We start from the raw sequence: 17,063 nt of genomic DNA, 5'->3' as shown, positions 1-17,063 counted from the left end.
TTTCTGTTTCAAAATGGGAGGTTTGTCAAACCCAGGAAAGCAGAGTAAGTCAAGCCCGTTTCTGAAAGAGAGGTAACTTGTACTCCGAGTCAGTTACCGTGGTAACTTACTCTGTGAACCTAACCTGGTCAGGAGCAGGTTTTCTTTGGTAAACCCAGAGTTTATTTCCGTCTCCTCCCCCTTTTTATAGTGTAAGCGATGTTTTAATACCTCATTCATTCACGCTACAAAATAGATTTTCTTACGGAGTATTTTTGTCTTATTTCAAGTACAAACGTTTAAAAATTCTTAAGTTAAGATGCATTTTCTATGAAAAATTATCTAGATGTTTAGTCTTGGTAAAATATACAATTGTTCTCCATGGGGTAAGAAAAAATAATCTTAATGCAAACGGAGAATAGGCTATTTTTAATTTCTTACCCCATTGCCAGATAATTTGGAAAGTAAAATAAAAAAATGACTTTTTTTTCCCCTTCATGGAAACAAGACTTCTAGCCTATTATTTATGTTATTATAATTATATATTTTTTTACACCGTATTCATGTGCATATTTATTTGAGCGGTACCTTTTTTTTAATGGTAGTTTTTTTTAAAGCATCGGAGATGCAGAACACATAAGTCCTGTATGCAGATTTGAAGGAAAGTGTCGCTTTTTTTTTATTTTTTTTTTTAAGAATTTTGTCCTGGGCACAAATCCGTCAAAGAGGAGTTTTCACAGGACTGTAGGTCAGTGGTGTAGCAATGGGTTTAAATGAGGCTAATCTGATAAATGATGTTCACTTGATAACATCTTTCTGTGACCTGTGGAAGTAACCTGAAATAATCAGGATTTCCTTCAGGATTTCCAGTGTGGTTGGATGCATTGATGACAAGCATATCCCCACCATCCCTCCTTCTGAAACTGATTACTGTATGAAATGGAAGGATGCCAGATGGAGCCATAACCACCACCACAGCTGTTAAATAAACATTATTCCCAATTTTTTGGTCATCTTTATTTCCTAATACAAAAGCAAAGGTTATTCTTTTTACTTTTGGATTTTAGAAATCTTCCAATAGTTGACCATCTCTTCATCTGTCAGTGGTGCTGGTGCAGGTTCTCCCTCTGCATTCTTGCTGTCGACAAGTCAGTAGTTAATTTTATTACTCTAATTAAGAAATGTAACAGGTTGTATTAGAGAATATTTAATTACATGAAAAGAGTGTTAGACTATGTGGAAAAAGCTGCAGCGCATTGAAATAGACATTGAATGATATTTAATGTCAAATGTTTGTAAAGCCATTTAGCCCACACCCATGAACCTTTCATGCTTAAAGCTTTACCTGGATTGAATTGTGTTTTTATACTTCATTTTTAGTTGCTGCCACGTTCTTGTTTCTTTTTTTTAAGCTAACTCAGTTCAGCTGTTCTGTAATCGAAAACTCTGAGTTTCCCATCTCAGAGTAAGTCAACTCGGAGTAAGTCAACTCGGAGTTTAAACTTGAACTCTGAGTTGATGAACTCTAAGTTGGCTGAACCTCCTTATTGAAACAGGCCCCTGGTCAGATGCACAGAAGTAAGACAATGACTTCAAATATGGCTCATTTAATGATAATTTGGACTTTATAAAACAAATTTATCTATTAGTGCTGTCAAACGATTAATCGCATCCAAAAATAAGTTATGTTATATGTGCATGTACTGTGTATTTATGTATATGGAGTATAAATACACACATATACAGGATATATTTTGAAAATATTTACATGTATATATTTATATTTATATAATTTATATTATATATAAATATATACATGTGTGTGTATTTATATATATGTAGACATACATACATAAATATACACCGTACACACATTATGTAAACAACTTTTATTTTGGATGCGATTAATTGTTTGACAGCACTACCATCTATCCATCTACCTATATAGATCTAGAAATAGACAGATCATTTTATACACATACAGTAGTATGCTTTTTGGGAGTTTTAATTTATCTTGCCTTTTTTACCATCAATAAAACATTTAAATTTATTTATAGAAAATGATCTTGAGTAATTTAGCTCATTGAAAAGTCTTGTTGCACTCCTTATAATTATAAATCTTTTTGATTTCCTATTTCAGAAAATGCAATAAATGACAAACACATTTTTTGGTGTTACTTATGGTTTTAATGATTACTATACAAAACCATGGTGTAGGGAAATACTGAGTGAACAATAGTTTCTGAATGAGTGTGTACAAACAATGTTAATGTTCACCTTTCAGTGTGAATGAATGTTAGAAGGAATGAGCTCTACTCATGCAACTGTCAAGCACCAAACAAAGTCACTCTCTGGCGTGGCTGCTGCAGTAGCTGCGTTTCGTCCTCAAAATTAAATTATGTGCAGTCATTAAAACAATTAAAAGTACAACCATCTTTAGAACCAAATATATAAACATCATTGACCTTTTCAGGTGAATTTACTGCTAAAATATTCTTCTCAAATTGACTCAAGACTAGGCTTCCTCGTATATGTAAAGATGCACAAAAACAGACCCTTTAAGCTTGTTTTGGGACAAACTTCATTGCATCCAAATGAAGTTCAGGAATATCAACAAATCCAAAATAGACATCCATAAATAAGGGCAGATCATAATTGCATCTATACATGCATGTTTGTTTATTTGATATCAATTCAAAATGCGTATGTCCAATTCTCGCTAAGAAGAACGAGGCAGACGTCTGATATCTGCAGAGAAACTAACCCAATGCTCTGTGTTCAGTGTAAAACCAAACTTTCAGTTAAGTGAAAAACAATTTAAAAACAGGTCATGAGCTGCATCTTTCACTCAACGGCTGAAGCCATAACAAGCAGTGAGATTAATATTCTTGCAACGTTTTTAAATAAACAATAAAATCGCATACAAATGAACATATAACCTTCATTTCTTTTTGAAACAGAACTAAAACTTCAAGTAAGCTTGTGAAAGCATGCAGGTCTGAGCTCCATTAACAGCAACAGTACCGTAAAAGCTTTTAAAACCATAGATATGGGCAATCAACATAAAATCATGTTTCGTTTTTAGCACATGAAATCAAGAAAGAGGCATCTTGGGAGTTACACTAACTTCCTGCAATTTTCATTTTTTGGAAACTTTTTTTGGGTGCAAATTACTGTTCGTTTAAAACTAGTGTAGGAAAAAAAAACTCATTCATAAAAACAGCTGTTACAAGAGGAGTTGTTTGGATCTGTCTGGAAAGTAAACAATTTTAACTGTTGAAATGTAACAGGATCAGAATGAAAAGACGTTATAGCGTGTTGAGCATCAGAAGTCAGTGGTTCTCTGCGCCCGCGCCATCATCATCTCATGCTTGCGCAGATGGTTCACCAGTGACTGAACATACGTGAACACACACTTGGAGTCTGGTTTCTTACCCATGATCATCATGTCCTCCACCTCCAGCAGGGGCATGCAGTTAGCATAGGCCCTAATGAAAAGACAACCACAGAAAAATGATAAAACAATGCAAATGAAATTATGCTTTTTATGCTGTCTAACTCTGTGCAGTTGATATGCCTAACCAACAGGTTGCAGCACTGCCATTTGAAACAAAGAATTTACTCACTATGTACTGGAGAATAAAGCAACTCCTGCTGCTTTTGAAGAAGTACAGTGAACGTGTATTGTAGAGGTCGACCGATTAATCGGCCGATTTTTGGCATTTTTTAATTAATCAGCATAGGCCGATTGTGCTGCAAATTAGGCCGATTAATATACAGGCGCGTCTGCAAGCAACACGTGATGCTGCCTCGTGCGGCAAGCAGATTGCCAGTCCACTGGCACAACGGATAACCCTGTGATGTCCCCCTCTGCCTGCCTACTTTTTTGAAGAGAGAACTACCTGGTAGAGCTGTGCGATTAATCGAAATCGAATCGCAATCACGATTTGAGACTTTGCGATTTGGACGCGATATTACTCTGATCCAGAGCATATGCACGACTGCCAGCCTTGAGTGACAGTCTTACTAACCAACAGAGTGAGCTCACCTTCTCCCCGATCAGCACTGCTCTAGCCAACTGCGTATACGCCCACCATTTAAAAAGGGTCAGATCGAAAGTTAGGCAAATTATACATATATATATATATATATATATATATACACACACACACACACACACACACACACACACATACATATATATATATATATATATATATATATACACGCTGCGCGTCTTCCGCGTCTCACGGACGAGCCGCTGCGTAGCCTGTCTCGTAATGCTCTTTTATGCTCGCGGTCTCGCGTCCGGTTCTGCTCCGCAAGTGTCTCACGAGCGCATCTGGCAATATGGACAAAGCCTGACGCACGCGCGCAACCTGTGTCAACTCACGCCTGGCTCCGCGTTTGAAACGAATGTAAATTAAGTCTAACTGCATGCTAATTTCACTTTGATGAAATGAAACATTCAGCACATTTTCCACTTGTTCTTAAAATCCCAAATACTTAAAAATGAATAAATCAGCCCGTGTAAAGTAATACTTTAATAATTGACTAAAGAAATACAGTTCTTTATTTATAAAAAATAAACAAATCTTTCCTGTGAAATTCAGTAATTTTGTGAAGTACAGGTGTATCTCAATAAATTAGAATGTCGTGGAAAAGTTCATTTATTTCAGTAATTCAACTCAAATTGTGAAACTTGTGTATTAAATAAATTCAGTGCACACAGACTGAAGTAGTTTAAGTCTTTGGTTCTTTTAATTGTGATGATTTAGGCTCACATTTAACAAAAACCCACCAATTCACTCTCAACAAATTAGAATACTTCATAAGACCAATAAAAAAAATCATTTTTAGTGAATTGTTGGCCTTCTGGAAAGTATGTTCATTTACTGTATATGTACTCAATACTTGGTAGGGGCTCCTTTTGCTTTAATTACTGCCTCAATGCGGCGTGGCATGGAGGTGATCAGTTTGTGGCACTGCTGAGGTGGTATGGAAGCCCAGGTTGCTTTGATAGCGGCCTTCAGGTCATCTGCATTGCTGGGTCTGGTGTCTCTCATCTTCCTCTTGACAATACCCTATAGATTCTCTATGGGGTTCAGGTCAGGCAATGAATCTAAAATATATGAAAGTTTCACTTTTTGAAATAACTTACAAGAAAAAAAATTAACTTTTTCACAACATTCTAATTTATTGAGATGCACCTGTACATAATAAATAATATGTTGGCATTCAAATACATCGCGAATACGGAAACATTTGATTTTGTTGTCGAATGAGAGACCCAACGTTGGTTTCAGTTTAATTTTAGCCTAAATGAATTTGTTTTGGCTTGTCGTGTATAGCTAGCTTCTTACATTTTTAATTTTTGTTCTTTTCTAAATACTGTTAATTGAAAGAATTTGTTGTGGAGAGAGGGGAACTAAAATAGCCTAGCTATGTTTACAGTGTTTATTATAATGTTTGTAAACATTTTGCGTCAACATTAGGCCTATTTCTGAATGAAATAATAAAATACGACTTATACGTGATTTTTTCTCTCTCTTTCTCTCTCTAAAAAACGTAATTTTTTATATGCACAGCATATTTTAACCATGTAGCAAACCTTTTTAAATATTTTGATAAATTACTGAAAAAAAATTAACATCCCTGAGATGAAGGGGAAAAAAAAGAAAGAAAATCGTCCAAACATATCGGCCCCAAAAAAAATCGGCATCATATATCGGCCATCGGCTGCCCTGATTTCTAAATATCGGCATCGGCCAGAGAAAAACCCATATCGGTCGACCTCTAGTGTATTGACAGCATGCTGTCGATTACCACAGAAATTCATTTCGATTTGTTTGTGAAAAAAATAATAACTGTGTTTATAGTAATGCTCCAACAACACAACTTGAGATGAGGCACTGCACCGAAATAAAATCACAAAATATTATATATATATATATATATGTTAACATAAATCGGTTATCCTCTAGTTCCAAATTTTCAGGATGATTTATACCAGGACATTTCATAACGGGGTGTGTAAAAAATTTAAAAGGGGAAGTACTTATTTTTCCCCTCACATAGTATGATTCTAGAACTGGCATGAATAAATAAATAAATAAATAAATAAATAAATAAATATTCTACAAAATACATTGTAATACTCTTTAAATTGTAAATAGAAAATATGCTGCTTTTTTTTTTTTTTTTTTACATTTTCCACAAAATTATATCATGCTCATTTTAATTATTTTCTCTACATAAAAAATCTAGAGCTATTTTATAAAATAATGATCCACTTGCATAATATATTTATATATATTAAATATATCGGATCATCATGTTATTTCAGTATTATTGATATATATAGTTTTTAATATTTTGAATTCAGTTTTCACTTATATATTCTGTTTTTATTTAAATTCTAGGTGAAATCTTACTAACATTGTTGTTTTGTAATTTTTTCTTTAAAATGGGTCTAAATGGTTTTTATTAAATTAAATATTTGAGTTTCAGTTTTAGTGCTTCAAATGTTTTACTTCAACTAGCTGAAATAAACATTTACTGAAATAAAATAACTATTTCAAGTAATGAATTTATATATAGAGTTTTAGTTTGATAAGCCTGATGTGAGGGTCCTTGATAGAGTTTAGTATGAATGCACTTTTCTGTTTTTAAACCCTCCAAAAATGCACAGCTCTATAGACTTGCACTGTAAGTGCATTACTGTTAACTTGTTTTAAGAAAATTAGAAATGATTTTGCAGTAACTGACAGCATGGAAGATGCTGTAGACAGGGGTTTAAGTTGTACTGAATTCTGAATAATTTACCCATTGCTACTCCTCCAAGACAGACAAAAGGGAAATCTCTAGAAGCTGTGATAGCAAACATTCAGCATGTGCCAAGAACAAGCTTCTGTTTAGTGTCCGATGTGCTCTTTACACTGGTAGTTAAAGCAGAGTATCTGAGCAGGGCTCATTTCACATGTCTATGAGCGGGACCATGTTTGGGCATCACTGCTTCAAGTCTGTCTTTTCATACGCTTTCTCTCTGACAAAAGCGGGTGCGCTGGCAGATGCACAATATTTTGTTATGCTAATTGTCAGAAACTTACTAACAGAACGCTGATATAGACCAATACCTGTCATGGTGCGCATGTGAGACCAAAAGGCCTTACCTTTTAAGCTCAATGTCCAGGTGTGCTATAACTGGATCTAATATGTTGACTTTTATTTAGCACTAAGTAACACTTGAAATATCTGAAAATATCAAACCAAGTGGCATCTGCTAATGTATATTTTCTCAACCTGAATTCTTGCAGTGACTTTTAACCAGCTGGTATTTATCAGTGGCTGTATGAAGTCAGTTCACACAGGTGTAGGTGAGTAGTACTTGGCTCATCATTTAATAATATTTCTTCCCTGTGATGCAGCCTCTCTGTGCGAAATAAAACAGCTTCTATTAAATCTTCCTGTCATCTTGAGTAAAAATGTACAATGTGAACCTTAAGGTTGCATTATATGTAGAAATAAAATCAATATTGTCATATGGCTGAATGGGTTTTTAAAAACAATCCTATTACCATGACCATGTAAACTATAAAAACACGCATTTGTGAAAATGGTAACGTAATACACATGTATTATGTGTTCAGTCTATAGGTATGCACAAGTAATGCTTATACACGCAGTAGTGTTTCGTTATAAAATTACATCGCTAACTACTGGTCTGGCATGCTTAACACGGCGTTTTTTTTTTGTCTTTTTTATAAATTTGTGTGAACAGGGATCCTTTTGAAAACATGAACTTTTCAAAAAACAAGAAAAACTCTTGCTTTTTTAGTACAATTGTCATGTAAAAATGTGATATATAATTAAATACGAGCGCTGCATGTTTTAGAGTTAAGCACAGCTCTGTGTTCATTTACATGCATGCAGCTCATGATACAGAGTTTCTGAGTCTTAGAGCAGCTTTGTTAATTAACTGTGAACCGAGTGATTCTGAGACACTTAAAGCGCTTCTGTCTGAATCACGCTACAAATATATTTGTCAGCAAATCACCAAAATAAAAGCTCACTGGGTTAAATTTTGAAAGCAAAAGGTAAATATGTGACCCTGGACCACAAAATCAGTCTTAAGTAACATGGGTATATTTATAGCAATAGCCAACAATACATTGTAGGGGTCAAAATTATTGATTTTCCTTTTATGCCAAAAATCATTAGGATATTATGTAAACATGTTCCATGAAGATATTTTGTAAATTTCCTACCGTAAATATATCAAAGCTTCATTTTTGATTAGTAATATGCATTGCTAAGAACTTAATTTGGACAACTTTAAAAGCGATTTTCTCAATATTTAGATTTTTTTTTGTACCCTCAGATTCCAGATTTTCAAATAGTTGTATCTCAGCCAAATATTGTCTTATCCTAACAACCATCAATGGAAAGCTTATTTATTTAGCTTTCAGATGATGTATAAATCTCAATTTCAAAAAGATGACCCTTATGACAGTTTTGTGGTCCAGGGTGACATATAAGTGCTGCAATTTTACAGTGTACTATAAATACATTTACTGTACAATAGTATTATTGCAATACATTTATTATGTTATACTATAAATATAAAAAAAATCTTTTAAAAAACTAAAACTAAAGCAGATTTTTTTTTTTTTTTTTTAATGTTCACTTTATAGTTACTGAAAGAGGTTTGAGTTAGTTCTTCTGAAGAATAAATCCAAATTTTTAATTTTTACCAAAACTGCACAGCCCTAAAATATGGTCCACACTCCAAAAAAATCAAAATAAAAAAGTTTTAGAGTAAAAAAAAGCTTTATGCAGATATGCTTACCAACAAAATCACCACAAGCATTCTAAAAGTGTTATTATTTATTTCCAAATATAGCTATTTTATCTGATGAAAATTCCTGTATTTTTTCATATTGTAAAATCTTAATCACAGAAGAACAAACTATTGCACTGTCAGACTCCGTTTCACCCAAGATTGTGCAGCCCTATAGTGCACCTTTAACATAATGCCACTTGTTTGATATTTTAATATCTAACACGGTGATATTCATACATTTTTAGTGTGCAAATACGTTTTGGGGGCCACTATATATGGTATTACTGATTTTATGTCTATTTTTAACATTTTAAAATATGAGTTCATTTTAATTCCGCAATAAATATCAATTTCTCCAACCAATTAAAACCAAATAAATTTTAAAAATGTAAAATTTTTCCCGATTCTCAAATTGTCAGTCCCGTCCTGATTTTTTTTAATTTAACCATCTATTTTTTAAAGGTTAGTTTGCTCCATCATGTTTAATTCTTGCCGGTCCCAAGATTGACTGAGCTGAGTTTCTCCTCAAAGATCTGATCTGGCTCTCACCGTTTGCTCTGAGTTTTGACCCTAGGAGGAGTTTTTGGTTTTGACCAAGCCCTTCTGCACCAATCCCCTGTAGAACTCCTGGAGGTACGTGTACACGCACTTCCAGTCCGGCTCCCGCATCCGCACCATATCCTCCACATCCAAAAGCTGCGGACAGTCTGCCAGCTTCCTACTCTCACGGCGAGGTTGGGGACAGAGGAAGGAAAGACGACAGAAAAAGGACAGAAACAAGTGGGATATACAAGGCCAGTGAGGAGAGAGAAATAAGACAAGACAAAATCAAAAAGCCAAAATTAAACTCTGTGATGACAGCATATGTAACTGTGTTTTCATGCCTTAGATTCATAACAAATACATGAGCAAAGACAAACAACATCAAAAAGAGCAACATTGCATCCATTCTGTGATCTCATTATGCAAAAGTGACTGTGAACAACACCAACATACAGTATGGAGACAATAACAGCAATGCAAAAAGTAACCCTTGGTCTCCAGACAAACACCGTTTTAGAATGTAAGACAAACACTGTTTGTCTGACTGTAAAACAGCCTGTAGAAGCTCAGTGATGGGATCATGCTGGAGCGGTGGAGACTGACCTCTTTAAAGGCACACATCTGTTAATGCTTGTAAAAAAAATACTATCATGCCAGGTATTCACAAAGAGACTGAAGACATTTTCAAAAAACACCAATAGTGTTTTTTGATTCAAAACGGATTTACATTGTTACAAAGATGAATTTTCTGTTTCGTTTTCATAATGCAACAGTCAAATTTGTCATTGTCAGAATACAGAATTTATCAGTTTGAGCATGACAGCTTTGTTGGGACAGCATCCTTGCAACATGCCTGTTTCAGAGAAGAGCAATGAGAAGAGGCACTTTTTGATTTTCAATTGCGATAATTCATGTGTTCAAATTATGATACAACTTGGTTCGTTGGTCCTTTGGGTGACTGTCGTGTTCATGCCTAAACAATCGAAACTAATGGAGAAAATATACCATATATTATATGGTACTATTATATACCAAAATATACCATAAAATGACAACACATGATCGCTAAATGTTTTATAAAATAAATACGACCTCACGTTGTGTCAATCATGTTTACAAACTGCCTCTGACACTTTCGTCTGTCATAAAAAAATTTGGATCAGGTTAAATTTTCGTATCTGTAGCAAACATTTTGATAGGAAAGGATGACGAATACGAAAAAAAAAAAAAAAAACGCACAAAAATTTCGGACTCTGTGTGCAAGGACCTTAAATAATTGACGCAATGTGGCAGTAACCATTGGAAATGATGACAGCGGAGCTCGTGATCTGCCTGAGACCGCTGAACGCTGAACAGCGGCTTAAATGACCAAATATGAATTCACCTTCAGGCCACAACAGCAATTACAGATGGTGCCTTTAATGATGACAACAATTGGGGTAGTGAAATAACCAGTGCTCACAGTCAGGTGGAGGTAAAATGAAATGAGAAAGTGTCTACTGGAATTACCTGGACACAGACTAACCAAAGGGGAAGCAGGTTAAGGCCTATTCTCAGGTCAGCAAACAATACTGACTGAGTAATGCTCTTCTGTTAGCAGACACTATTGTGGGGAAACTCGTGAGCGTTCAGCTGGATGTTTCTCATTTAGAAATGCATGAATGTTAGGTTAACTGGGAAACGAAAAAGGAAATAAGCAGAGGATAAATTTAAATCATAATTTAAAAAGCTAGTAATTAAGGTTTAGTTATTGAAGTGGAACAAACTAAAGGAAATGACAGCTATTAAAAGATGATTAATCTGAGAGGACTGGAGATGCAGATCAGAAGAACTTGTTATAAATTTGGCTGTATTAAAACAGGCTCAGAAACAAAGCAATACATTTACAAAAACATTTATTTTTTACTTACTCAGCAAGGATGCATTAAATTAATCAGAAAAAAAATCTTTCTAATGTTACAAAAGTTTATATTTCAAATAAATGCTGTTTTTTTTTTTACTTTCTATTTATCAAAGAATCCTGAAAAAAACATCAGGGTTTCCACAAAAATATGGAGCAGCACAACTTTTTTTCAACATTGATAATAATCAGAAATTATCTTTGAACAGAAAATGCTGAAAATTCAGCTTTGATCACAGGAATACATTACATTTTTAAATATATTCACATAGAAAACTGTTATTCTAAATGGTAATAATAATTCACAATATTACGGTAATGTATGTTTTGATCAAATAAATGCAGCCTTGGTGAGCAGAAGAGACTTTTAGAAATTTTTTTTTTTTTTTTTAAATCCTACAGGGCCCAAATTATGTACATGAAGGCAGGTTACTAGAACAAACTGACACTGAGTGTGTTATTTGGAGTTTGACAATACTAGAAACATGGGGGAATTCACTAAGAATCAGTTGCGCCTGCTGATAGCATCATTTATTTGCACACGCTCTCTGCACGGTTTCAAAATATGATTCAGAAAATTAATCATTCAAAATAGGTAATGCCGCAAAAAAAGCCTACAAAAATAAGGGCTGAACACAATTTGCATGGCATATCTCAAGGCGGTTCTGAGCGGTAGGCTGTAGCGGATGCAGTAGACCACCTCAATCTGGCATCGTTTACCGAGACTTTACAGCCTCGCTCCACTGCTGTGGTATCCAGGCACTTGATCAGCTTAAGATGCAGAAAATGCGCATGACACGTCTGGATATGTGCCTGGTTATAACAGAATTATAACAATGTACACAAACAACTGTTTGCTGCCAGCTTTCCATCTGTGGTAACAACACCACATTAATTGCATGAGGCTGATATTTATAAAATGCCGTGTGTGTGTTTTGTCACTAAAGAATAACATTCTTACATAAATTGTGGCATTAAATGCAACATGTTAATGTAAGAATGCATTAATGAACATGCTATACGAACACACAACTGGTTGAGATTGACGTCAGAAGCAACTGTTTAGTGAATTCGTCCCGTAGTGCAGAAACTCAAATTTGAGTTGCATTTCTGTCTGTCATTTTATTGGTTCTTAATTCTTTTGAACGTGTTTGATCATGTGATATATGCGACTCTGGACTCACTCTGCTGTGCTGAAGGCCACTTCAAAGTTCTGCCTGCGGTTTGCGGGACTGAGGCTGGAGTAATCGAAGGCCTCTGGAAAGAAGTTATGCACCAGAGCACAGAACGCCATGCCATCACTCCAGCTGGAGGAGAAGTTCTGGATATCCACATTCTTCATGACATGGAGGAGAGAGAAACAATATGAAGACAGAGAGCAACGGTTGCCAATAAGAACGTACACTACCGTTCAGCTGTTTGGGGTCAGTAAGATTTTTAAATGACCAAGGCTGCATTTATAGGATCAGAAATACAGTAAAAACTGTAATATTATGAAATATTATTACAATTCAAAATAACTGTTTTCTATTTGAATGTGTTTTAATTTATTCCTGCGATGCAAAGCTGAATTTTCAGCATCATTACTACAGTCTTCAGTGTCACATGATCCTTCAGAAATCATTCTAATACGCTGATATGCTGCTCAAGAAACCTTTCTGATTATCATCAACGTTGAAAACATTTGTACAGCTTCATATTTTTGCAGAAACCATGATATATTAAACTTTTCACAATTCTTTCATTTCTATTGTATATAAATTGTATATATTGTACACATTTCTATTGTAAATAAATACTTTTTATAACATTACAAATGTGTTTCCTTTTGATCAATCTAATGCATCCTTGCCAAAAAAAGGTATTAATTCCCTTATAAATAACTTACTGACCCCAGGCATTTGAATGGTAGTGTAATTAAACAAATACAGCAATCTTAAAGAAAAAGTGTGAATAAGAAATTAGAAATTAGTGAATAATGACTTCTATTTCAGTCTGTCCCTCAAAAAGCTACTTTAGTACTTTCTACAGCACACCAATGAACTCTATTCCAAGTTGAGGACTATTTTTAGGGCAGTTTGTGCTGCTTTGTCATTTTTGGAGCTTTATAGCCCTATCTCTCATTCACTTTTAATTGTAAGCACATGTAAGCTGTGTTTTATGAAAGAAAGAAAGTCCAAAATGCTTTGGAACAACTTGAGGGTGAGCAAATGATGATTGAGGTTTCATTTTTCATTCAGGATCTGATTTTCTCCAGTTACCTCATAGGAACGGGTCTTGGATCTGCACCAGTCCAGCAGCATCTGTTTGATGGAATTGGCATTGGGGACACCAAAGCTTGTGGAGCGCTGCACCTTGTTTACTTGAATAATGGCTGAGTTGCTACAGTCAGAAAGAGAAATGCTGTTGAACAGGTGGTATTTCTGTCAGCTAAATGAGCCTGAAAGTGTGTGAAAACCACAGGCTCACCCTCCAGAGCCTCCAGTGTTCTCGAGCTTCTCGATCATGGCTTTTCGTGCCTGCGCTGCAGATGTTTTGGGTAACGTCTGAGCCCTCATCAGCTCTGATCTCTCCCCCTGTCTGCGCTCAAGAGCTGATGTTCTGCTGGAGCTACGAGATGTGTTGTCCTCACGGTCAAAAACACTGAAGGAAACAGAGAGGAAAATTATATAAAGAAAGAAAACATTACAGAATAAATCACCCAACTATAATGAAAAACCTTAAAGGTGCAGTATGTAATATTGACAGCTAGCGGTTGAAATGGGCACTGGAGTCCAAACTCAAAATACTGGAGTGTGTTGATGCTTCTGTACCCTCCTCCTCAGTCTCGACACTCACGATTCTTGCTGAATAAAAGTATTAGCCTAATTTCTTTTAAAGAAAAAAATCTTATCGACCTTAACTTTTGAACAGTAGTGTATGTTCAGTAGGATGGGATTTCATTTGATGTTGGTATTACATTAACTGCCATTACTGTGTTATATAATGCCTGAATAGTTATTTGGGAATTATTAAAAAAATTAACTACGGTGTATAAAATAAGGGGTCTGTTTCATAAAACAAGTTTATTTCAGTAATTCTGACTTATTTTCACTTGATTTGGTTTCTGAAAGCAAAATTACCATAGCTCAAGCTCAGTCACTGTGGCAACTGATGCTGAGAAACTAACCTGGTCAGGAGCAGGCTAACTGTTAGGCTAAGCTGAGCTCCTCTTAACGCTGACCAATAGGAACGCATCGATATTTCCACTGACTCTCTCACATACAGTTAGATGACTTTATTATTAGTACAAACATAAAAGTATACAGAAAATACACCTTAAATAATCAAACACATAAAAAAGTAGGCTACAACCTACTATTTATGCATTTAATGTATTGTGCCCAAAATGTAATGACCTTTTTTTTTTTTTAAAGATATATGAAAACATAACTCTGATTTTATGACAGCTGTGCCTTTTATGTTTATAATAACTAAACTTTACAATCTAAAATTGCTCTTTAAAGCATTAAAAACAGTAAATTAAAGTTAAAATCACTGAATTAAAAATTAAAATAAAAAACAGAAATCAGATTGCATTTGAACTGATAGGAGGTATATGGCTGTATCAGCCAGCTAACGTTTGATTTACAGTTACTGCCATCATAAAATTACACTTATATGTAGGATTAAAATTCTGTGTGTCATTTAATGTCCAACAACAAATATTTTAGCATAAAGTATATTTTATTCAGAATGACTGCGCTAGTACTCTATTGCGCTCAGTGTTGTCAGATTGGGCGGGTTTTATTTGGGCGGTTTTAAATTTGTGCGGGTAAATATTGGCTTGGGCGGGTGGACAAAATTTGGGCTGGTTTTTGGTCAGTTTGGCGATTTTTGGCGAATTGTATAGGCTAATTGGTTAACAAACAAGCCCATGTGTGCATATATAGCCTACTGCATGCATCCAATCAGTCATCACAGCGTTACTAAACACACGCACACTGCAAAGAGACTAGTGCTGATGTTGACGTCGCGGCTGCACTTTTAGCCAATCACTAGGGATCAGCAGACAGACGTGATGATTCATGAGCGACAGGTTATTAGCGCGATAATGGATCTGATTTTGAATGTATAACTGTAAGTGATCATAATGCCTATATAAGTTCGATGGTAAAGAGTGGAGAGATTAACTCAAAACGTGAATTACACCTGTTGAGGGAGATGATGGCTATATTACTGCAACTCCGAAATCAGAGCACATAGTTCTGTGTGAAATTATAGAGCGACATGAAAGTAAGAACATTATTGTTGTTGTTGTTGTTTTATTGTCAGATTATCATACAGAATGACACAGTTTTTGACTGGTGTGTGCATGAACGAGTGTGAAATATCTATAATTACGTTGCTTATTCTGATCACTTATATTGGGCCCTTTTTCCATTTAAATTCTGACTGTTGACATTGAAAATGATGCTTGTTTTTTTTGAGGGTATCTGTTCATTTCTTGATTGCCATTTTGAAAGTGTCTGCTTGCTATTTTAATCATATTTGGTAGTTCTCTTTAATGTATTTGCCCCGATTTGATCCCTGGGAAATTTATATAGCATTATATTTATATTATTTTGTCGCCATTATTTTGTTATAAAGGAGTTAAAAATGGCTCTTATCAACCTTGATTTACATTCTAATCACATTATTTTGATGGTTAAACTTTTGGGCGGTCTTTGGGCAGGTTTTAGTGAGCTTTTGGGCTGGAAATCGTCCATCCAATCTGGCAACACTGATTGCGCTCTGTCTGTGTAGCGCGCATGCGCCCAGCAGCGCTCGTTCACTCACGTAAGCCTTGCTCACTCCTGACAGCAAAATGGATATATTTGCATGACTTTCTAACATTTACAGATAAAATATACCTGTGACATGTCAGTCACTAAAGAAAACACAACGTCTCAAATGCATTAAACAGCACAAATATTCGCTGTTTGCCATGGTGGATCAATCTGATCCATGATCGACATTAAGGGCTGATTAAGAATAAGCGTGCACATCAAATTATCCTGATTCATTGAACCTGGATCGAATTAGTGAGATTGTGTGAACTTGAATTGTCGTTTATGAAACCATTTTAGTCCAGATTGATTTGTTAGGTTATTTCAAGTCAGGTTTTGGACTTTAATCCCCACTTTTCTTAGCGCCCAGGACCAAAATAGCCCCCAGGACCAAAAAGAGTTAATTATGTTGACTTTAAAGCACTCACCTGCCAACCTTCCTAGTGGACGTGGTGCTGGAGTAACTGTAGGATTTGGTTTGCACGGTGCCTTCTGATGAGATAATAAGAGAAAAGTGGGTTTGAAGTGGGTGCTGGCAGAAAGTAAGACTGAATACTGAGTACCAACAGAGTACACTTACTGTCTGTCTTTTGAACATAGCTGGATTCCATGATACTGCTGCGGGACGTCCTGGCACTGTCATCTGCACACACAAGTGGCACACACAGTGTCATGATGAGTCATGAGTATTTTTGAGACAAATCTAGCCAACAGATAAAAAGTTGGCATAACGTCATGTGTAAAGTGTTAGTTAATATCCGGGTCAAAATTGATACAGTACAATGTAATACAATGTAACTGTCTTTGAAATGTCTTAACCCATTTCCAGAGTTTTATTCCCGTACCAAAAATGTCTGATTTTTAAGATGCATGCACCAAATTTACAGGTCAAAACTGACCTGAATGCCATTTTAAAGGTACAAAAATACTTCATTATTTTACAGGAGAGTTTTACTAGGGAGCATTTTCTTCGAGGGCTCTTAAAATGTAA

The 17,063-nt window shown here is 35.3% G+C and overlaps 1 protein-coding gene across 3 annotated transcripts in view; it reads right to left on the bottom strand.

Moving 5' to 3' along the window:
• Positions 1 to 2,148: 2,148 nt before the first annotated feature.
• LOC306870832 (smoothelin-like) overlaps positions 2,149 to 17,063 on the bottom strand; it is a 62,835-nt gene continuing 47,920 nt past the window's right edge. For all 3 annotated transcript variants that reach the window (XM_079418261.1, XM_079418260.1, XM_079418262.1), the window contains 7 exons: positions 16,653 to 16,715; positions 16,501 to 16,564; positions 13,734 to 13,907; positions 13,526 to 13,646; positions 12,449 to 12,600; positions 9,371 to 9,539; positions 2,149 to 3,467 (listed from right to left, as the gene is read on the bottom strand). In XM_079418261.1, coding sequence (XP_079274387.1) covers positions 9,392 to 9,539; positions 12,449 to 12,600; positions 13,526 to 13,646; positions 13,734 to 13,907; positions 16,501 to 16,564; positions 16,653 to 16,715 — 722 coding nt within the window. In that variant the 3' untranslated portion in view covers positions 2,149 to 3,467; positions 9,371 to 9,391. The remainder of the gene's footprint in view (positions 3,468 to 9,370; positions 9,540 to 12,448; positions 12,601 to 13,525; positions 13,647 to 13,733; positions 13,908 to 16,500; positions 16,565 to 16,652; positions 16,716 to 17,063) is intronic.

This window comes from Barbus barbus (genome assembly GCF_936440315.1).
Source record: "Barbus barbus genome assembly, chromosome: 6".
NCBI classification, from domain to species: Eukaryota; Metazoa; Chordata; class Actinopteri; order Cypriniformes; family Cyprinidae; genus Barbus; species Barbus barbus.
The sequence above is the reverse complement of the archived record's forward strand: the minus strand, read 5'-3'. Positions and strand labels throughout refer to the sequence as shown.